This window comes from Triturus cristatus, chromosome 5_2 (genome assembly GCF_964204655.1).
Source record: "Triturus cristatus chromosome 5_2, aTriCri1.1, whole genome shotgun sequence".
NCBI lineage: Eukaryota > Metazoa > Chordata > Amphibia > Caudata > Salamandridae > Triturus > Triturus cristatus.
This window is the reverse complement of record NC_140588.1, coordinates 336,663,376-336,686,878: the sequence shown is the minus strand read 5'-3', so window position 1 is coordinate 336,686,878 and position 23,503 is coordinate 336,663,376. Positions and strand designations below refer to the sequence as shown.

Here is a 23,503-nt window from a genome sequence, read left to right as displayed (position 1 = left end):
AAATGCCAAGGCTGACCCAAGATGGTAGAGGCCAGGTCATAGTGAGCACTGAAGCGATGTTGAGAAACTCCAGATACACCAGGAACACAGGCAATCTCTCTCTTACAGACACAGACACATGGGTGGCGTTAGCACTGGTGGAGCCCAGTGCAAAACTCTGTTTTTGCCCCCGCCCCCATAACCTCCTTATCCACGGATCCCTCACTACCACTCATCTCTCTATAGCGCCTCTCTCACATGCATTTTATTTGTTTTATAGTGCTAATCAAACCAGTGTAGGGTTTCAGAGCAGTTCATACACACAATGAATCATGTGTTTGAAAATCTGTCTATAAGAAATGTTACATAAAACAATGGGGATTCCAAGGTGTATGAATCACATGTCATCCATACTAGTAGGCAGTAAATTTTAAGAGTGTTTGGTCTGGAGAAACACAAACTCAGGATTTAAAAAGTACCACAATTGTTGGGGTTGGCATTACTAATACGAATGTGTTTCTATCCAAACAAACCCTTTCTTAGCAAGATTAAGATAATGCAATTCAGGGTGGTGGGGGGCGGACGCCATTTTCTAACCTATACCACACAGTTTGCATGCAGCTCTTCGATGACAGTTTATAGGTCACTGTACTGTATTAGGACTGTTATTTATAAACTGCGCAGAACAAAAGAATCTCTGAGGCAAAAGCAGTACCTCAGTGTGCTATCCACATAAAATACAGTTCTGTGATCTGCATGGTACACGTTCTTTGCAGCAGACATACTAGCACCCTGTGCAGCTTTATTAGAAGTCAAAATCCGCCACTACAAAAAAGTCTATCCCTCTCCAGCAGCTACATTAATCACCAGAGTTATCTTGACATTTTTATTGTTGCCGGAAAACTGCTGGACACACAAGGAACTCTGCAGCAGGTGCTTTTAGTCCCATGAGCTATTTCTAAATACATAGTCCCCCCCCAAGCTCAGCGCCAGGTGTGGCTGCACCGGTCACACCAGCCTAAAGCCGGCCCTGGATAGACATGAGCACATAGACACACACACAGATGCACCTTGGAGCCAGAGTGAAAGCGGTGTAGATTTACTCACTGCCCTTCTCTGCTCGCCCTGGCTCGCAGTCCCACACACCTGGTCTGCAACATGATCCTCATCTCTGGCTATCTATGCCAGGAGGGAAGTCTGTAGGTTCAGTTACACGTACAGTCTGAAAGACAGCAACGAGACCTGCAAAATAGCCAATCACTAATCAGAAGTAGAGGTATGAAGAATGGCTGTGTTGCAGAGCCAGCACAGTCAATCAGACGGAGTGAGTGTGGCGAGATGCCACAGGCAGCTCGTGTTCATTGGCCTGCATGTGCCAGCACAAGGCAAGACAAGCTCGGCTGCAGTTGTACCCCCGCCAGATGGTTACCTACCTTAAGCAAACTATCTTTGTGACTGATGTTCGGTCAAACAACTGTGACCGGGTCAGAGTCCAGCAATCAACTGGACGCTAGAGAAAGGGATGTACCAGGAAAAAAATAAAGCCATGGGGGGCAACCACATCTGTGTCCCCTTCAGCTTCACCACTGACAGGTGATAGTTTTATACATTTTACTCTTGTTACATTTTGGTATAGTAGCACTTTTTGAGCAAAATATATCTTAACACTATTGACCAGGTGCCCCCGCAAATAGCAGGGGGGGCGCCCTTAATCGCTCCATGGGCAGGAGCCAAAGCAAGGAGTCCCTCGTCTGTTTCACCAAAAAGAGGTTTGCCAGTCCATTGGCGTCATCTGGGGATGCCCGGAGTGGCAACATATAAGGTATTGCAAGGAGAGTGATTGGCCTCTTTTTCTCTTCTTCACACCATATAATATACTACAATAACCGCCCACCCACCCACTCTTGGAGGGAGGAGGAATTGGTGTAATTTCTTGCAGCAGAAAACCGGGGCTACCCAAAGTTTTGACTGATTTACTGAACTAACATCTTGATGGGGTGTTGTTTTGTGAGGGCATTGGACAGGCAGGAGGGGGGACTGACCTGCTGGTGGTCCTGGACCTTGTGCCCTACCTCGCGATCCCTGGAATTTAACATTTTGAGGGGTGTTGCCTAGTGACAAGTTCCTCGGCAGGGAAGGAGCGCTATGCGGTGCCCTGGTGTATGTGGAACTGCGGGTATTGCCCATCCCTCTAACTGATGGAGGGGAAGTTGCAACTGAGTTATGCCCCGGCTGCCCCTGGTTGAGAGCATGGGTGATGAATGTGGAAAAGGGTCCTGCTGGCACTTTTGCATTCCGAAGTGTTGCCAACTGTTTTATTGCTTGCACAATCTTTGAGCGGTTTTCCTGATCTTATGTCCTATATTCTCATAACAATAATGTCTTTGGCGGATCTTATATCCTGTATTCTCATAACAATAATGTATGCTTAACTATGGTTATTATTCCTCACTGATGCAATGTGACTATGTTAATAAAAGGCTATGCCCTTAGTTACATAAGCGCGGGATGCTAAGGTATTCTACTGAAGTACCTCTTTCTGCCATTACCAAGATAAAACGAGTGAACTCAGCAATGCAACACTGTGCAGTGCAACATGGTATAAACTGGGCGTGCTTTTATGTAAATTGTTGCATGCCTCTGTTCTACGGGAGGCGTCGGACCAGGCTAGCAAGAGCCGGCAGGCAGTTCCATCCTGTGTGGCCCCACACCTGTGACCTCTCTACCATTGAACCCCACTCGCTCCTACACACCCTCGTCCTTCCATGTCAAACAACATGTCTCCAACACTGTCATGAATTGTTCGTGTCGCTTTCTTCCCTCCCCCCAGTTGTTTTTGTGTGAGTTGCTTCGCCGACGGTGTATCTTATGCTGCTCACCTTCTGGCTTTACTGCTCTTCTCTTCCTGTTTTTGGGATGGTGTAGTCCTCATGAAGAAGCTGGAGATGCCTCTTCTTTCTTTTCAGGTCGAGCCTGAGTCAGAGCGCATGCGCTGCTATGCGAGGCTTCTTGTAAGTACTCTAAACTACTCCGGACAACACTGCCCGAGACCCCAGTCAGAAGCATCGGTTTGCAAGGTGAAGCCTTTCTCAAAGTCAGGGCAGTTAAGGATAGGGTCGCAGCATAATAGGCCTTTGAGCCGCTGGAAGCTCCGTAGTTGAGAGGGGGACCATTCCCTTATGGTGTTAGGGCACATTTTCTTTAGCATGTCTGTTAATGCGGCAGCCTCCTCCGAGAACTTGGATATAAATCCACAATAGTAGCTGACCAGGCCAAGGAAAGCTCTGATACCCTTCTTTGTGGTGGGGGTCGTCAATACTCCTCCCACACATAGGATTGGCTTTTACGTGTGTCTTTCACTAATGAAAGCACGCAAATGGCTAAAGGCGGGTGCTAAAGGCCATTTAATGGCCAGATATTCCTTCTCGATAGTGGCATACCTGTTTTCCCGGGGCATCAGTTTGCGACTGAGATACTCCACAGGATGAAGTCCCTCCAGAGCCGTCATCCTGGGACAACACTGCCCGAGACCCCAGTCAGAAGAATCGGTTTGCAAGGTGAAGCCTTTCTCAAAGTCAGGGCAGTTAAGGACAGGGTCGCAGCATAATAGGCCTTTGAGCCGCTGGAAGCTCCGTAGTTGAGAGGGGGACCATTCCCTTATGGTGTTAGGGCACATTTTCTTTAGCATGTCTGTTAATGCGGCAGCCTCCTCCGAGAACTTGGATATAAATCCACAATAGTATCTGACCAGGCCAAGGAAAGCTCTGATACCCTTCTTTGTGGTGGGGGTCGTCAATACTCCTCCCACACATAGGATTGGCTTTTACGTGTGTCTTTCACTAATGAAAGCACGCAAATGGCTAAAGGCGGGTGCTTGTCCCACCTTCTTTTTTAATGTTCACTCCCATGGCGTTTTGCTTTCGGGAGCGAGGAGCGGCGCGCAGGGTGGCAGCTGCATTCCTCTTGGGTCAGGTTACACACAACGTGCTGTGCTTTCACTTTCACTTGTTAAGAGTTGCGACTTCCTGCCGTATAGCGTTACAAGCAAAGATCGACCTATGAGCATGGGAGCAGTGAAAGGAGACGGGAGAGCATTGGCAGCTGCCAGGCCACCTTAAGGTTAATTAATGCCCTAAAGCACACTCTTGGTTTGTAAGGTCCTCTTTCGTCATAGTTAGGGCTACTCTGTGCCTACGCGTGTTATACAGGAGTTGAATAACTGGACGTGACATGGCGGAGTCAACCGGTTTCCAGAAGGCTACCAATATTTTGCTCACCGGTGAGAATGTGCATCTCTGGTACTAATAGCTGATGGTATTGCACTAGTTCGCGGTAAATTGTGTTTCACTTTGCGTAGCTGTTGGTGTGGAAAGGATGGGGCTGCATCAAATTCCTGTAGATAGGAGTCCAGTATATTGCACAACCTCAGTACGCGGACAGGACGGCACAGCAGCGTAACCCCACGGTTATCCCAACTCTGCAAAATAATTTTAGTTATGTTTTCTTGATACTGGCATCATTCAACTGCATCTCTTCGAGACGAGTCACACTGTTCCAAAGACTCGTAGCCAATTAACTGCAGACAATCTAACATTTTTGTTGTTGCTTGATCAGAAAACAAATCTGCAACCTTTTGAAATCACTCAAATTATTTCATATTTATGATACGTTATCAGAATTTGGAGAGCATGGCACAGCTTCCTAGCGGCGAGGGCTGTGCGACCACCCCTGTTCTTGGCTTTCTCATTGACCAGAGTGGAGATTAAAAAGAGTATCTGATGTGTTTAGAAATGTGACAGGGAGTCTGCCGTGGGGTGTGTTTGGCCCAGGTCCTTGGTGCATCTGGTACGTTTGATTCACCTGGTGCATATTACGCTGTGAAGTTTTTACTTGCTATGATGAACAATCACTCTGTGGCCCTGTTGTGTTTGGGTGTTTGCTCGTAATTATTTTAGTCTTTACATTCAGATTTTGTGTCTTATTGAATAACCCATGTGTATTTTTTTGTTATCCTGTTGTGATGATTAGCCATAGCCTGGCAGCTAATCTTGTACTCCTGTGTTAAAGTTAAAGTTAAAGTCCATCAATTGTGTGTCTTTTGCTTAAAGTTCGGTAATGTGTGGCTAAAAGTGTTCTGTTGAGTCCGTGAATGTTGGGTTTGGTCTTTGCGCTTGGCAATATTAGATGCTCTTGTATTAGTTTTATTTTGGAATTAGAATGATGTGTAATGGGCATGAGAGTGTTCTGTCAAGTGGGTCTAATTGGTTTAATTAATATTTCCTATGTTTTCCAGGTGCGAGCATTGTGGTTGGTTGCGTTGGAGTGTTTTATTTAATCATCTCTTTACTTTTTTAGAGTGTCACATTGATAACTGTATGTTTTTGATGCTGTGCATGTGATGGTACAATTAATGGTCTGAAATATTAGTAGTATTAGGATTGGTTGTATAGGGCGTGGGTACGTTGTTGGAGTTTATTTCAAGCCAAGTTGCATTATTAAGCCAGCAATCACATTCAAAAAATTGTGGGTATTCGTATAACATTCAGCCTATTACAATTAAGTGATCCATACCTTTGAGTTCACATTCGTTAAAACATTACGGTTGAGCTCATTGATTTGATATAAAAAAAGGCCTTGTACATGAGCAAAGTATAGATAAAGAGGCTCTTCTGTGTTTGATCTGCATGGCTATTTGTACAATTTCTTTCCAAATATCTCTTGCTAAACACTTATAAGGTCCCAAAGGCGAGACCTATTGGCTATGCCAATGCTTGTTTACTTCGGCTTCCGCCTTTTTAGATCTTGCCTAACGAGAGCTTTACCTGTTTTACCTGCGTCATGTTTTCCTACAAAAATAGTAGCAAAAATACATACATATTTACATGCATAGACGGGTTTTGGTCAACCCTTGTCATCCATTGGTCTGTTCAATTGAATTGGCCTTTATACTTTGCTTCCACCCACCCCAGCCTACAGCAAGTGGCAGTGGTACAACCCACTTCAGCCACTGACACTATTCAATGTGAGTAATGGCATTTTACTTTTTCTCAAGTGCACGTCTGTGTAAAAAGAATTTCCCCAGTTTGCAATTCTCTGGATTCTACAGGGTGACCGAACATTTCAGTTTCCATGCCCATTCATTTTCTTTTTTGGAAAGAGTAGCTTTAAATAACAATGCAGGTCTCTTGTACTGCCCATTCCAACCTTGGCCTCTGTCACCGACCCAAGTATCACAAACCACTGATGTGTGTGCAAAGAAGGATTAATTGTAATATTGAGGTCGGGAATACAGCTCGAATATAACAGTCTCTGTCTCCCTTTTGCCCGTGTCCTGCTTCTTACTGTTCTCCTTGGACCTGTGTCTGCTTCAGACCCCCGTGGCGTCGCACGTCCCCTCAGGAAAAGAGTAAGGAGAGGCCATTAGTGTTGTGCTCTCTGTTAATACAAGTCCAACCCCAGTTTAATCCCGCTCATGCCCTTTCGGCTGACCTCTGCCCTCCTATACCAGTGAGGGATTTTTGGTGCTCCTTCACACCATTCAGGGTATGTCGCCTCTAGGAGGGTCCTGACCTTTAGGCTACCCCTTTGTGAATCCCTCCTCGCTATTGGTGGGTTCCTCACCGTGACTTGCTTTTGGCGTGGTTGTGCCCCTGTGCTGGTCAATCTGCTTAGCGGTGAAAGACAATTAGTCTGGGAGCGTGTGGGGAATGGTGAACCCCTACCCTTCCTCCCTCTCCACCCTTGTCCTTCCCTACAACCCCGTAAAAACCTTCTGGGACCACCACCACCTTCCCAGCGTGTGTCCTGTTCCCTGCAGCACTTGCCTGAAGCCGTGACCTGCTGACAGGGTCGCGGCCACCTCGTCCATGGAGCCTTCTGCTGGGGACACCTCTTCCATCTTCGGGTTGTCCACATCCTCCACAGCGCTTTCGATCTCCCCCACTCCGCCCCTCTTCCATTTTGTCCGGTCTCCATCGCTCACTCTTGCTTCCTCAGTCTCCCGCACTGCTCCGCTATTCTCCACGTTCGCTCTTGATGCCGTCCTCCTCCTCACTCCCGGCACGCTCCACCTCGCTCCTCACCGTCCTTTTGTCGTTGCCTGCTACCGGTTCACAAGATGCGTCAGGGCTCCATCACAGAGCCTCCCCACCAGGCATGGACGATCGGGCCATGCAGGAGACGCAGAGCGGGACAGGAAATCCATGTTGGTCTGGAGGGGACCAGGACGGTGGGCCACCTGAAATAAAAAGGGTTGTAAGGCCAGGAACCATCGAAGAACCCAGGCATTAGTGTCCTTGTGCAGGGCCAACCAAACCAGGGGAGCATGGTCCATCAGGAGAAGAAAAGGGCAACCCTGCAAATAGTATTGAAGAGCCTGGATGGCCCATTTAATGGCCAGATATTCCTTCTCGATAGTGGCATACCTGTTTTCCCGGGGCATCAGTTTGCGACTGAGATACTCCACAGGATGAAGTCCCCCCAGAGCCGTCATCCTGGGACAACACTGCCCGAGACCCCAGTCAGAAGCATCGGTTTGCAAGGTGAAGCCTTTCTCAAAGTCAGGGCAGTTAAGGACAGGGTCGCAGCATAATAGGCCTTTGAGCCGCTGGAAGCTCCGTAGTTGAGAGGGGGACCATTCCCTTATGGTGTTAGGGCACATTTTCTTTAGCATGTCTGTTAATGCGGCAGCCTCCTCCGAGAACTTGGATATAAATCCACAATAGTAGCTGACCAGGCCAAGGAAAGCTCTGATACCCTTCTTTGTGGTGGGGGTCGTCAATGACCTGATGGCGTCCACTTTGTCTACCTGTGGTCGTTATCAGGCCTTCCTGGATATGGTAAGCCTAGTATCGTATGGCGCTTGTGGTCAGCATACATTTGTCCGGATTAGCTGTTAATCCTGCTTGACGAAGGCTGGTTAGTGTGGCCCTTAGGTGTGTGAGATTCTGTCTCCATGTACGACTGTATATGACAATGTCATCTAGATATGCGGCTGCATAGGACTGATTGGGCCTTAACACTATGTCCATGAGCCGCTGGAAGGTGGCTGGGGCCCCGTGGAGGCCGAAAGGTAGGACCTTGCAGTGATACAGCCCAGAAGGGGTGGAAAACGCATTTTCTTCTCGGGCCTTGGTGGTTAGCTGTATCTACCAGTACCCCTTCATCACGTCGAGCGTTGTTAGATATTTGGCTGTACCTAGTCTTTCTATCATTTCGTCTACTCTGGGCATGGGGTAGGCATCAAAGCGAGAGAGTTCATTCAGTCTTCGGAAGTCCACAAAGAATCTAACAGTGCCGTTAAGTTTGGGTACAAGCACGATTGGAAAGCACCAGGGGCTTTGAGAGGGCTCTATGATGTCGCTATTGAGCATGTCCACTACCTCCTTTTCTACCACCCTCCTTCTGGCCTCTGGTATCCGATATGGTCTTTGCCGGACCAGTTTGGCTCCATCTGTGATGATATTGTGTTGTACATGTGGGGTCCTCCTGGGTTTGGGAGAAAAGACATCTCGAAAGTCATCTACCAGGGAAAGAAGGTCTTTCTTCTGCTCCGTCAATAACTGGGGGCCCCTAGTGATGGAGTCGAGATCGAGGGGCGCGTCTCCCCTTGGAAAGGGTATGGACAAGGATTGGCTATCGGATATCAACAGGTCAGCATTGATGGCGTTGTCTGATGCATCAGGTGTGTCAACCCATTTCTTAAGCAGGTTGACGTGATAGATCTGTCCCTTATTCCCTGTATGGGGAACGCCTACCCTGTAGGTGACGGGTGTTATCTGGACCAGTACCACAAAAGGGCCTTGCCATTTGACCAAGAGTTTGTTTTCAGTGGAGGGGAGCAGAAGGAGGACCTGGTCCCCAACAGAAAATTGCCTCAATGTCGTTTGGTGGTCGTATCCCTTTTTCTGCTTTTGTTGGGCCGTGTCCAGGTTCTGTCTCACTTCCTCCCACAGGGTTGTCAGTCTGTGTTTGAGATGTGCGGCATAATCAAGCAATTTCTTCCCTTCGTCCTCTTCCTCCTCTCACCTTTCAGCCGCCATGTCAAGCAATATTCGTGTAATCCTCCCGAACACCAGTTCGAAGGGGCTATAAACCGTGGAGGATTGGGCATGAGTCCTAATTGCGAACAGGGTGAGCGGCAGCTGTCTGTTCCAGTCCTTCCCCGTGTCTGACACTGTTTTCCTCAGTATGCTTTTGACGGTCTGGTTATATCTCTCTACTAGACCATCGGTCTGGGGGGAGACACAGAGGTGCTTATTTGGCGTACCCCCAGGAATTTATAGATCTGAGACATGAGTCGCGACATGAAGGGCGTACCTTGATCAGTCATTAACTCTGAAGGGAACCCGACCCTGCTGAAGAACCCTATCATGGCTTGTGCAACGTTGCTAGTGGTCATACTAGAAAGTGGTATGGCTTCAGGGCATCTGGTGGCGTAGTCCACCAGCACCAGGATGTACTGGTACCCCCTTGCTGAAGTGATCAGAGGACCTACTAGGTTCATCCCTACCCTGGAGAAAGAGATCTCTATTATAGGAAGGGGATACAATGGTGCTTTGGGTACATGTGAAGGGTTGTGTAGCTGGCACCGGGGACAGGCTGCGCAATACTCCCTGACATCAGAGAAGACCCCTGGCCAATAAAATCTTCGCAAGAGGTATTCTATTTTTTCATGGCCGTAATACCGCCCTCCCACCTGATTGTGTGCTAGGACAAGGACTTGAGCGCGAAAGGAAACGGGGACAAGGAGTTGTCTTATAGTCCCGCTGGGCTTTCTTACCCTCCTATATAATAGCCCCTGTGATATCAGAAAAAAAGGGCCTATCTGGTCGTCTTCTTCGGTCACCGTGTGGGCCCATGCATTCCCCAAGGTGGGGTCTTCCCTTTGAGCTGCCCTGAAACTATGCGGCTCTCTCTGCTCTCCGTCTGCAACAGTAGAAGTAGTGGAGTGTTAGTTAACCCATTTAATATCACTGTTCTGTTGTGTTCTCCTTTTTCCTTACCGGTCTTATTAGTCCTGTACATACCCCCTTCTATTTTTTCGCTGGAGAAAGGAGCCTCCCTCCACCATGCTCGTCCCTCATTTTCTCTAATGGCCCTGGAAAGGAGGACATGAAACTCATCAAAGTCGGTACCAATGATCATGTCCTCAACCAACGGAGGTATGCCCCCATTGCGGATGGGTCTCTCCTCATTTCTGCTTCCCAGGGACACGACAGCCACAGGTAGGTTTTCTAGACCCCATGTACCCAAGTGATCGCCACCCTCTCCCCCTTTTGCCATTGGTGACTCAGAATGCGTTCCTCTGTGAGGACGGAATGGCGACAGCCAGAGTCGATCAGTATTTTGGTCTTAAGGCCGTTAACCAGTAGATAAAGGTGGTATGTTTCTTTTCCCTCCATTGCCCAGAGGGCCCGCCCCCTTGTGTACCCTACTTTCATTGGTTCCGAGGGGTTGGTCTTCTGGGGACAGTTAAGTGCTATGTGGCCCCAATCAGCGCAGTGGTAGCACTGGGGCCCTTGCCCGCTCTCTCTGGGTGGTGGCCGAGGAAGCAGCTGAGGGTCGATGAGTGGACGGGGAGAGAGGTTTGAGGGTCCCGGTGCCGAGAGCCTCCATCTGTGAACCAATGGGTAGGTATACGTGGGGTAGTAAGCTCGTTGTGAAGGAACCCTCTGATGGGCATAGGCCAGGTCTATGGCACTGGTGACTGTTACGTTCGGGTGTTGCTTGACCCACACACGGGTGGCGGTTGGAAGACCCTCCAAAAACTGTTCTAGCAGTATCCGGTCCATGACCTCCTCTATGGTGAAAGTGTGGGGTTGCAGCTACCGTGTTCCCAGATCCTGGATGCAATAGAAGAATGCGCGGGGATTGTCTTGGGGTAGCCACTTCTCTTTCCGGAACTTCGTGCGGTAATGTTCCTAGTCATACCCTAAACGCTCTAAAATGCCTTCTTGATCACACCGTATGGGGTAGTGCCTTCCGGATTGGCCGCCTGGTAAGCAGTCAGAAGTTCCCCCGATAAAAGAGGTGCCACATACTGCCCCCGCCTTTCCACTGGCCATTGAGCTGTATTGGCCACCCGCTCGAAGTTGGTAAAGAAGAAGTCTGGGTCTTCCCCTGTCTGATACTTCTGCAGTACTGAACTCGGTACATTAGGATGGACCTTGCTGCTGGCTATGGTGTTGGTTAGGTGTTGGATGGCTGAGTCTTGAACCACCTGATTTTGTGCTATTAGGCTGGCCTGGGCCTGCAAGTTCCCGATCTTTCTGGGCTTCTGTAGTCTGTCCCTCCACTACCAACTGGAGGTGTCGTTGTCTTCAGCTAGTTGCTTTATCATATCATCCAGACTGACGGTCTGCGTCATCTTGCTGCCTCCCTTCGGTACCGGGTCGGGTTTGTGAAGATCCCACTTCTGACACCACGTGTCACCGCACCAAGTATCACAAACCACTGATGTGTGTGCAAAGAAGGATTTATTGTAATATTGAGGTCGAGAATGCAGCCCGGATATAACAATCTCTGTTTCCCTTTTGCCCTTGTCCTGCTTCTTAGTGTACTCCTTTGGCCTGTGTCTGCTTCGGACCCCCTTGGCATCGTACGTCCCCTCGGGAAAAGAGTAAGGAGAGGCCGTTCATGTTATGCTCCATGTTAATGCAAGTTCAACCCCAGTTTAATCCTGCTCCTGCCCTTTTGGCTGACCCGGCCCTCCTTTATACCAGTGAGGGCTTTTTGGTGCTCCTTCACACCATTCAGGGTATGCCGTCTCTAGGAGGGTCCTGGCCTTTAGGCTACCCCTTTGTGAATCCCTCCTCGCTATTGGTGGGTTCCTCACCGTGACTTGCTTTTAGGGTGGTTATGCCCCTGTGCTGGTCAATCTGCTTAGTGGTGAAAGACAATGAGTCTGGGAGCACGTTGGGAATGGTGAACCCCTACCCTTCCTCCCTCTCCACCCTTGTCCAACCCAACAACCCCGTAAAAACCTTCTGGGACCACCACTACCTTCCCAGCGTGTGCCCTGTTCCGTGCAGCACTTGCCTGAAGCCGTGACCCGCTGACAGGGTCACGGCCGCCTCATCCCTCCTTCCTCTGGGGATACCTCTTCCGTCTTCGGGATGTCCACGTCCTTCACCACAGGACTTACAATCTCCCCCGCTCCGTCCTTCTTCCGTTTTGTCCGGTCTCCGTCGCACACTCCTGCTTTCTCTGTGTCTGGTACTGCGCCGCTGTTCTCCATGTTCCTTCTCTCGACGATGTCCTCCTCCTCACTCCCGGCATACTCCACCTCGCTCCTCACCGTCCTTTTGTAGTCGCCTGCTTCCGGGTCACATGATGCATCAGGGCTCCGCCCCGTGACGCCGCCAGAGACAGCTGAGGGTGGTTTTCTTCAGTTCCCCCGGGGTATGCGGGGCTGTCACCTGGGGAGGCCCCATCACAGCCTGTTTGCTATATTCATACATAATACATTCAGTACCTCCAACTTTTGAGTACTTATATATGTGTTCTGCTCGATTTCCCCGGCCTTCTTGTGTGGCACAATGATGGAATGTGACTTCAGTCTCTTATCATTCAAGTCTAAGGGTTAGAGTAGTGAATGGAGCCTATTTACTAGGCACTTCGACATGATCCTGTGCTCTTCCCCATAGATCAGGGCTCGCACACATAGCCTAGGGGATAGATTCGTTAGTATTAGGGATAACCTGTCCTGTAGTGAGGGTATTTCATGGAGCCGTGCTGAATTCAGGCCTGGTAGGCCTCAAACGGGAGAGACTCCATCTTTCTTTCTGCACCGGCAGCTTGGGATGCTTCTAGGTCAAATGTAATGTTTTAGTTATGAGGTGTTATTCGCTTGGAGAGAACCGGTTCAGGCCGGCCCTTATCGAAGGATTGTATTTTTCTTCATGCTGAAGACACTACATCAGGCCGGCCGGCTGGGAACGTGTCCTTGGTACGGGGAGGTACAAGAATTTGGTGGGCGGCAGGTTACAGGCCGGAATTTTCCATGAGGAAACGCACCTCTATATTAGTGAAAGTCTGAGGCAGTTACATGTTCAGTCCGTAGGCAGCATCTAGCCGTTAGCAGTAAAGCTACTACTTATTCCAGGGAAGACAGACGCCATCTTGAAGGCGGAGAAGAACCGAGAGACAGATGCTCTCCTAGCAGAATAGCCAGAGAGGAGAGAGTAGCCGATAAGGAAGAGGTCCCAGTGACTCGGAGAAGGGTGATTCCAGGCGAGCCGAGGCACAGACGAGAAGGGAACCTAGATGACCACTGAGTGCAGGCTACATACTACTAAGGTGATGTCGACCCTTTCTTATTAGAGTGTACAACTTAATCTTTCACTTTTCTTTGCAGGTTATGTGTTATATCGTAATGTTATGTGATTGTGTATGTAATGAGTAATAAAGTACCCAGTTTGTAGTGAACCAACATGTGCTGCGTGTTCTTGTATGAGAGGGTAGCCTATTCTTCTAGTCAGCTTTGGCTACATGAACAGATGTTAACCCTGATCAGGTAAGTGGTAACTGAATAAGGGAAAGAGGAACCCCTCGAACCTGAGAACAGGCTATGCTCGAACTGGCAATCCTTGTGTGATCTGATGAATAGTGAGACTGATTCCCTTTTTGTATGTTATGGTGATCATAGGATGAACTGTCGTATGAGACTGCCGTCTAGGTAGAGAGGTCTGGATTCGTATAGGATCGCGAGGCCGCCACTTGTGATACTGTCGTATGGGCAGAGAGGTCTGGATTCGTATGGAATCGCGAGGCCGCCGATTGTGCTGAGACTGCCGTCTGGGTAGAGAGGTCTGGATTCGTGTGGGATCGCGAGGCCGCCACTTGTGAGACTGCCGTCTGGGTAGAGAGGTCTGGATTCGTGTGGGATCGCGAGGCCGCCACTTGTGATACTGTCGTATGGGCAGAGAGGTCTGGATCCGTATGGGATCGCGAGGCCGCCGATTGTGCTGAGACTGCCGTCTGGGTAGAGAGGTCTGGATTCGTGTGGGATCGCGAGGCCGCCACTTGTGAGACTGCCGTCTGGGTAGAGAGGTCTGGATTCGTGTGGGATCGCGAGGCCGCCACTTGTGATACTGTCGTATGGGCAGAGAGGTCTGGATCCGTATGGGATCGCGAGGCCGCCGATTGTGCTGAGACTGCCGTCTGGGTAGAGAGGTCTGGATTCGTGTGGGATCGCGAGGCCGCCACTTGTGATACTGTCGTATGGGCAGAGAGGTCTGGATTCGTAGGGGATCGCGAGGCCGCCACTTGTGATACTGTCGTATGGGCAGAGAGGTCTGGATTCGTAGGGGATCGCGAGGCCGCCACTTGTGATACTGTCGTATGGGCAGAGAGGTCTGGATTCGTAGGGGATCGCGAGGCCGCCACTTGTGATACTGTCGTATGGGCAGAGAGGTCTGGATTCGTAGGGGATCGCGAGGCCGCCACTTGTGATACTGTCGTATGGGCAGAGAGGTCTGGATTCGTATGGAATCGCGAGGCCGCCGATTGTGCTGAGACTTCCGTCTGGGTAGAGAGGTCTGGATTCGTGTGGGATCGCGAGGCCGCCACTTGTGAGACTGTCGTATGGGCAGAGAGGTCTGGATCCGTATGGGATCGCGAGGCCGCCGATTATAAGAGGTCTTGGTATGTATAGTAGGAATTCCCTGTCCTTAGGTGGTAGATATATGTGGTTGCACTATTGTAAATAGGTTCTAGGGAGGGGGTAACGTTCTGGCTGGGTTAGTGAGGCTCTGATGAGCGGGTTCTATCTGATCCGAAAACCCAAGCAGAACAATATGGTACACTAAAGGTTATCAGATTGCTCCATGTACACCAAACAATGTGCATCCAGTCGATGACTTTCCCTTTAGAAATAATTATTATGGTATGCATTGGTTAGATGAAGCAAACAAATGCTACAACTCCCAGAATGCACTGATATATTAGATGAAAAACCATTGAGAAAAAACAAGGCACCTGCCGTACATAGTGCAAGAAAGAACATTTTTACATATTTTTATACTCCTGACTTCATACAAATTAAGTTCATCGTTGCATTTCAAACAAAACGCAACCCATTCATTTTCGTCGTAGCTCTCAATTTACAAGCTCTTCTTGTGAGAGCTGAACTCAAGCAAGCTCTAACAAATGCAGGGGTTCATTGCTGTGATTCTAAAAGGTGCATTGCATGTGAATACCTTTTACAAACATCATCAGTAACAAGTTCTGTTACAAGAAGAACCGATTGCATTAGACAGTATTTTACATGGCGAACAACATGCATTATTTATGTGATTCAGTGCCAACGCCAAAGCTTGAAAAAACAATACTTAGGCCAAACAAATGACATCTGCACATGATACAAGAATCACAAATCAGCAATAAATAATAAGAAACTTGACCAGCTTGTCGCCATTCATTTTAACCTTGTGGACCAATTGAAATCAGATTTGAAGATTCTCCCTGTAGAACATGACTTAAAGGAAGAACTACTGGACTCCAGAGAAGACTTCTGGATGTACCGTTGATAATCATTGCATTTAGATGTACTGAACATCACCGACAACACCACTTGGATACCGTATATCTGAAGAGATCTCAGAACTGCATTGATTTCACATTCCAAATTGAACCTTCACTCATGATGGTTTTTTTTAAAACTAGCAATGGTTCAGCTGTGCAGCCTCTGAGAAAACATATATTGTTGTTCTTTGGTGAGTCCATGTGTTTTGAGTTACTTTTAATGTATATCTATATGTATAAATATATTGCAAAATTAGCATCTGCAATGAAGATACTGAGAAGACACTCCAGGATATAGTTTCCCCGTTACTGTGAAAGACGGTGACGCATCCTCATTGAGGGTACTATTATTTTTACTTATATTACAAGCATGCACCCAGAACGAGCACCTCTGCTGAGATCACTTGTGCAGATACTGGTAGTGTAATATATATATATGTGTGTGTGTGAGATTAAAATTAATTCAATTTACATAATTATTATTCTTATTGCCCGCCTCCATTGTTTTCTATGAGAGCGAGTTGCAGTCCCAGTGGTTGCCCATCTGAAATGCTTGACCTACTCCATGGCTAATGGGCCTTTAGTAGAATTACAAGTGCATTTTGTGGGTGAGTGTTTAATATTAGCATGTCCCTCCCGAAACCCTTCCTTAAATTTCCATTACCACCCATTTTGTAGCAGTTATTCTTAATTTTGCCACCGCTCCCCCTTGACCATCCCATCTTTACTACTAGATCCTATACTTTTGTGTGAGGAGTTCCCTGCCACCGGGGCGGAGATCTCCTTACAGAAAAAGAAAGGTGTAGATGGAAATCTCCTGCCCTATGTTTGTGGACTGCATTTTGCAGTAATGAAGTAGTACTAATGGAGTACTACCTTACATACTCCATATGACTTTTGTACATTGGGCCCTTTGTTTCCAGGCACAGCAGTAGGCCGCAAATGAAAGCAGCAAATATTATATAAGAATGTGAGAAAGAAAAACTCCATTCCTGAGCCATAACACTTGCATGCATCTCTCTCACTCAACCAGTCACATAGCATTCCTACATACCAACCCCTTCTTGTATATGCAATCATCTGCGATGAAAGGCCACAAGTGACCAAATCACTGCCAGACAGAGACAACTTCAGAGCTCTTTATGCACATGTTTTCCTTTTTTAGCAAATGCCTTCACGGCCAATTTTGCTATGTTATCTATGGGCTTACTACTTTAAAGTTTAATTGACTTTCTTATAACCTTGCACAGCACTAATGCATGAAATAGCCTGGGTAGTGCTCTATGAAATTAAACAAGCATTGGAAAAGCCAGTAGGTCTGACGTGGGCAAGCTGGCATAAAGGTTATTTTTTTATTAGAACACAAAATTAAAAAGCAGAAAGGAATTGTCGTCATTTCAATGTAGCCGCCATATGCTTGGAATAACATGAAGAAATAAAAAAAAATAACAATTACATACAATTTTGGTAAAAACAATATAGATGCTTTCTAGCAAGCAGGTGTACTTTGAACACTTTTCAGTTTTAATGCGCATCACATCACATGAAAATATGAATTTTCATGGTGCACAGAAAATACACTATTGGCTTCGAATTACAATAAATTGAATTGTGCTGCATTGCATTGTGGCATTTGTATATCGCTTACTACACCTATGTGGGGCGCTGAAGAGTTTACCCACAGGGTAGCTAGTTTTGCCATGTAAGGTGTGTGGTTGGAAAGGTGTTGGTTTTGTTTGTGCCTATGTGGTAACTAGGTATTGTTTCCATGTTATGTGTGATGACCCCCAAGGTGTGGTTATTATGGCATGTGATGAGGAGCCTGGTGGTTTGATGGGTGAGGGTATTTAAGAGCTAGACATGCAAATTATTATAATAATGACTGAAACACATAGGCAACTACACAGCATCAATCTTGCCATAATGGCAGTGTAATGCTTAGTGCGGGTGCACCAAAACAGGAGGAAAGGGTTCAGTAATCCGTATGGCAACAATCACCAGGCAGACATGGTGCATACTAAGTAAATGGATGCCAAAGGGTAAGAATTGGAATTGGTAAGTGAGCAGTAGCCATGCAATTTTTAGATCAATGATACTGCCTACTGCTGAACAAATACATCCCATGAACGAGGAAGGAAATGGATGAGCAATTGAGGCTGGCAATCTGAGCAGAAAGTACAAAATCTTTAAAAAGTCTAGATCCACCTACTTCTGCTAGGCAAAAGGAAGACAATGTTCTGAGCAGGAGTTCAAACCCAAAGCCCTTTTCACGCTATTGAAGGCTCCCAAATGCGTTCAGCACCAGTCAGTCGAGTCCGGTTGTGGCTCAGACCATAGCCAGACTAGCACTGTGCACATGTGATGGTGAGAGATAAAGCGCTTGGTTGGTTGCTGTCCTAACAGTGCAATAGCAGATTAGCTTGCCTTATGTACCCTTCTGTGCTCCCCCGCATGCTAGTCTAATACTTTTCTCAAATGCCAGAGACTCTTGCTTTTCTATTTTACATAAGGAGGCACCCTCCTTACCTTTTAGAATTTCCTCCCAGACTATTTCACTTTCAGTGTTATTAGTGAATTACATTTCTCGATAAAAGAGAGACAATGTGATTAAAGGTGTCTTAGCCTGCTTCCACTGTTTTATCTAGGACATTAGCATGACACAGCTTTAGTAGTTTTCATTTTTTTCAGTGTTAGCCCAGATGTTCTCTGACAAGTGCGGTTTGCGAAGAACACCTTTTATATATGTGCTCTCAAGCTATCATTCCTTCAGAACTCCTCTGTCTCGTCTCTTCCTATTCTCCCTCTCTTTCCTCATTATCTCTGCTCTCATGTCTAGCAAGAGGCCTTTGTTCTGAGACAATATTAACCAAGAGGTGTATACATTCCTGTCCTAGGCAACTCCTAATTCAGCTGCTCTGCATGACGGCTGCAGGCAGCCGAGTGTGATGATTGAGCTTACTGGACATGGCAGCTCCAGTCTGACCTGGGACAGCAGAGCCTTTGCTTACCTTGTTCATCCAGAAACTCTGGCCTTGGACCTGGTAGCCACATTTTAGGGACAAATTAAACAACGCCTTACTACTTTATGGATGGCTGATATGTTGTGAGCTAGCCTGGCTGATGACTGGGCACTTAGTCCCATCCTGCAAAGATATGTTTGGCAATCTGTCTTTAGCAGCAGTAGAAGATAAAAGTATACAGAGCCTTGCCAACCAGGAAAAATCAAACTTTCCCCAGTCACTTTAAGTCTGATTGTAATGTCTTGCCCTAGCCTTGTTGATTCTGGGGGTCCCAGCCCCATACTGAGAACCCTTCCTGTTGCAAACATATGATCCGCAATCTGCTTTTATTTCAAGTTAGAAGATAAAAGTATGCATAGCCTTGCCAGCTAGGAAAAAACAGACTGCCTCTATCACTTTAAGGATTGTCACAAAGTCTTGGGCTGGCCTTGCTGATTTCTGGGCCATTGATCCCATCCAGTTAACTATTCCCAGTGCAAATATATAACCTGCAGTCTGCCTTTATCAGCATTAGATGATCAAAGTACGCCAAATCCTACCAGCCAGTAAGAATCAAACTACTTCCTAACACTTTAAAGCTGTCCACAATGTCTTGGGCTAGCCTCGCTGATTCCTGGGCACTTGGACCCCCAGCATTGCAGAGATATTGGCCACAACCAGCGATTATCAGCATTTGAAGCTGAAGTAGAATGAGCCCTGCCCAGCAGTAACTTTACTTTGACCAGAGATGTCTTGGTGGCAGGTACGTTAGTTGGTGAATTCATTAGGACTTTGCAGCTCAAGTCTGCCCTTTAAGAGTGGATCCCGTTGCTCACTCATAGTATTGCATTGTACTCTAGCATTTGTATAAAGCGTAGTACTCCTGTGTGGGTTGCTGAAGTGCTTACCCAAGTTAATAGCAATCTACACCAGGTAGGGTGCGTCCCTCCGGCCGAAAGACAGAAACTCTCTGCCAAGCAAGGCAAAGAGCAGGATACTGGTTTTGATTTACCAGGAGGCTGTATACACTGCATCTAAAACACACTAAAAGTTTCTATTCAAAATAACCTTGCTCCCCCAAACAATTTCCATTTTCCTTTTAGAGTAAGTGTGAAAAAGGTGTTTTAACAACTCTTTTATTTCATCCTACTCATTCCTGTTGCACCTGGTCTGTAACTCCATGGACTTGGCAATATGTCATTGTGTGGCAGCATATAAAATAACTTGTTAACCTGCTTCATCATTTTTTTACTATTCTTGTCTAGAAAAAAAGTATTGCCTGAGTCCTGCATAAGAACTTTCTTGAGCGCAGTATGCACTACTAGCATGTCTGGTGGGAAATGTGTATGAATAAAAAGAGGGGCCTGTGGTGCTGGTTAAAATTTCTTCCCCCATCAGAAGGGGAAGTGGGCTCACCTTAACAGGGTCTGTAAATTTGTCCATTGGAGCACTTTAGTTTTGTGTTGAGCATAGGAAGAATCAGACTAGTGCGTTCTGTTTTGAAAAGTGCTATGATTAAGAAATCATACTCTTCCACATGCATAGGTACCTTGAGGTGTGCCAGTACTCTTGCTATAATAGAGTGATATGCAGAGGTGTAATCTAGAGTTTCCCAGTAAGTTATGAAGGAAAGTCTTAATTTTATTAAAGACATGGAGGCAAGTATTATTTTTCCCTAATCTTGCATTTATTTCAATAGCAGCAGTCAAGAACTTGAAAAAACTACAAATCTTATGAGGCTTAGCGCGAACTAGCCAATGGGAGACAAAACATAGTACTAATAAGAAACAATAGTATCACAGCATTGCCTATAATACCTATCTTGACTACGAACAGTCCTCTTTTCTTGAACGAGAAGTTAAGAATAAATAGTAAATAAAATAAATATAGATAACACAATGGTAAACGCTAATGTAAACCATGAACAGTTCTTTGCAAAATTCCGTAAATCTGAGTCTCAAATTGAGAACTGGAAACTGCTGAGAAAAGGAGACATCAAGAAAATCTGCATCTAAAGCACTCGCAGACAATGAGCCAGGGCGTGTCAAAATCCCCTTAAATGGATGAACACGGTGGAGCTGGAGAAACAGTCAGGGTGGGAAAAAAAACAGGTTAATACTGTGCTGAGGTGCATTCTCGCCTCCGTGTCGGTAATAAAATTAGGACTTCCCTTCATAACTTAATAGGAAAATCTACATTTTATTGCAAGATCGGATACTCCTATTATGCTTGTTTAAAGCATGTTAATAAAAACAAAAGAGGCAGTATGTACAGGTTTACATTAAAATGTGTGAAAAACATTAGCATTAGACCAATTAGCTGATCTCAGGATGTCCTCTAGATGGGAACTGGCCCACAAGGCTTTGGAACATATGGCACCTCTTGACCAGTGGGCACCAAAGATGTAAGTATCATTACCGCCAGAGACATAACCCACTTAACCCAGTGAGCGAGTGTAGGGGAATACACTGGTTTGTGGGGTTTTCTGTAGGAAATGAGAAGCTGGGTGTTTAAGGACATTCTGAGATAAATTGTGCTTTGTTCATACACTTTAAAACATTTTCCAAAACAAAGTTTAGGATGATCAAGAAAATACAGGTTAAATACAGTAGTCAAATTTGTTTTTGTACGTTTGCAAACTGTGAACAGCACACCTGCTGGAATGATCTGACAAGAGGAAATATCTAACGCTTTAACATCAGTCAGACGTTTAATTGAAATGAGGCATCATAGCATAGTGAACTTTGCAGACAACATTTTTAGTGAAAGATCAGCATTATCAGGCCAGGAAATAAACTATTTCAAAACAACATTTACATCCCACAATTTAGTGTATTTTTGAATAGGAAGATTGCAAAATGTCACTCCCTTTAAAAGTCAACTGACGAGCGGATGCTCTCCCACCAGTTTTCCATTGATATAGGGATGAATCAAAGAGATGGCAGATCTGAAAAGGTTTATAGTTCGATAGGTCTTTCCACCACTAGCTTCGGCTGCCAGGAAATTAACAATGTTGTTTATATCCACTGAATAAGGATTGATAGATTTTCTCACACACCAGCTTGACCATAAAGACCAGGCTGATTTGTAAGCCTTGGTGGTCCCTGGAGCCCAGGATTTATCAATGTACTCTGAAGCGTCTGACGAAATTAAAGGGAAAGACTGGAAGATCCTGTTATTTTCCAAGCAGAAAGAATGAGGGAGTTGTCTTACACTAGATTGTGAGGAAGACCCAATGGGTCCGGGAGGAGGTTGGGAAAGGAAGGTAGAAGAACTGGGAAGTCAATTGCTAATTCCAGGAGAAGGGGGAACCATACCTGTGATCACCAGCAGGTGACCGCTAGAACCAGTATGGATCACTGTCTTCTGACCTGAGCCAGGACCCTGTTGATCATCAGAAAGGGAGGAAAAGCATAGTTGATAGAGTCGGACCAATCTTGCAAGAAAGTATCTGAGGCTCTAGGGAATCTGGCCGCCAGCTGAAGAATTGGGGAGGCTGAGAATTGAGTCTGGTGGTGAAGAGGTCTATCTGGAAAGGTCTCCATTTGCATAGCAAAGAACTGAATACCGAAGGATGAAGTCTCCAATCGCTAGAGTCACAAAGCTACGGGAATGCTAGTCTGCTATGGTGTTGAGGTCCCCTGGCAAATACTCTGAGTGAACTGAAATGTTGTAGTCAGGATTCTTGCCACAGCTCACTTCTCTTGACTATCACAATATATCGGCATGACTCATATCATTCCTCCTAGCACTTATGAATGAACAAACGTCTTGTAACCTGACTTTTGACCATATTACATGCTGTTAGTAATAGCTAGCTGCAGCTGGTGATCCCCGGTTTGTTTGAAAATGCTTAATAGCTTTTACAAATGTTTTACCATGCATATGCAAGTTCAGTATTCGGGTACCACGGAAACATCGAGAAAATCCACCAGAATAAGCATCAAGCAACTGGCATAGATGACCTCAACGTGAACCTTCCGGAAGAAAGCCCTCATAAAAGTAATCAGCTGCACCTGTTCCTTGCTATAAGCAATTAGAATGCGACCTTTGTAAACATTCTAAAACACCTTCTAGAAGACAGCCTCATTAAATTAATCAAATGCACCTATTCCTTGCTATAGACAATTAGAACGTGACCTTTGTGAACATTCTAAAGCACCTTCTAGAAGGCAGCCTCATCAAGTTAATTATCTGCACCTGTTCCTTGTTACAAACAATTAGAATGTGACCTTCATGAACGTTCGAAATCAGTATTATTTTAAGACTGTCCACACTCCTCCCCTTCGCTTAGCCTCTTTGCCTGCCACTTACCTGTTTCCCGGCTTCCAGGACTCTGTCTTGCCAGCTCCCATGATCCTTCTGCTTCGACCTCACCACAAAGAACGTCCTGCATTAGTCTCCCACCTGGATGGAAAAAAGAACAAAAAGAAAAGGAGAGACACATTAACAGACTTGATTTTACTACGCACTGAGCTCAGTCGCAACATCGTGCTGCAAACAAAGGTAACCAGGGTTTTAGTTAAACTTGTACATACTGTTGGCAGGGCTCTGCCAGGAAGGACTTGGTTGAAGGTAACCACGTCCAAATTTGCTTGTGGGTTTGATGCTGAAATCCTACTCACTACAGTTTTGAAAAACTTGATAAAGGAGCCTCTACGGACAATCTAAATGAAAACAAAAAAACATCAAAACTAAAGGTAGGTTGAGATTTGAAAAGCTTTTGTGAGGTGATACCTTAGAGATAGAGTTATTACTAAACTAAAGCCTTTTTAGTTGTTTGTTTAAAGGTACCATATCAGTAGGTACCATTCATCAGACTGGTGTGAATGCCTGCTGGAGGGCTGCTATTGAGTAGACGAGCCACAGCATCTTTGACTCTACACGCTCTCTCCATCCCAACCCCCTTCCCCCTGGGATTTGCTACCGAAGTAGTATCTCCTTCTGGACACCCAGGGCAAGTCTCAGGAGGATTTGGGAACTACCGTCGCCGCCCCATT

The 23,503-nt window shown here is 46.3% G+C and overlaps 1 protein-coding gene across 1 annotated transcript in view; it reads right to left on the bottom strand.

Moving 5' to 3' along the window:
* Nucleotides 1–23,503, bottom strand: part of RANBP9 (RAN binding protein 9) — a 635,256-nt gene that overhangs the window by 595,170 nt on the left and 16,583 nt on the right. Inside the window, exon 2 of the mRNA XM_085607104.1 lies at nt 22,818–22,910. Coding sequence (XP_085463230.1) covers nt 22,818–22,910 — 93 coding nt within the window. The remainder of the gene's footprint in view (nt 1–22,817; nt 22,911–23,503) is intronic.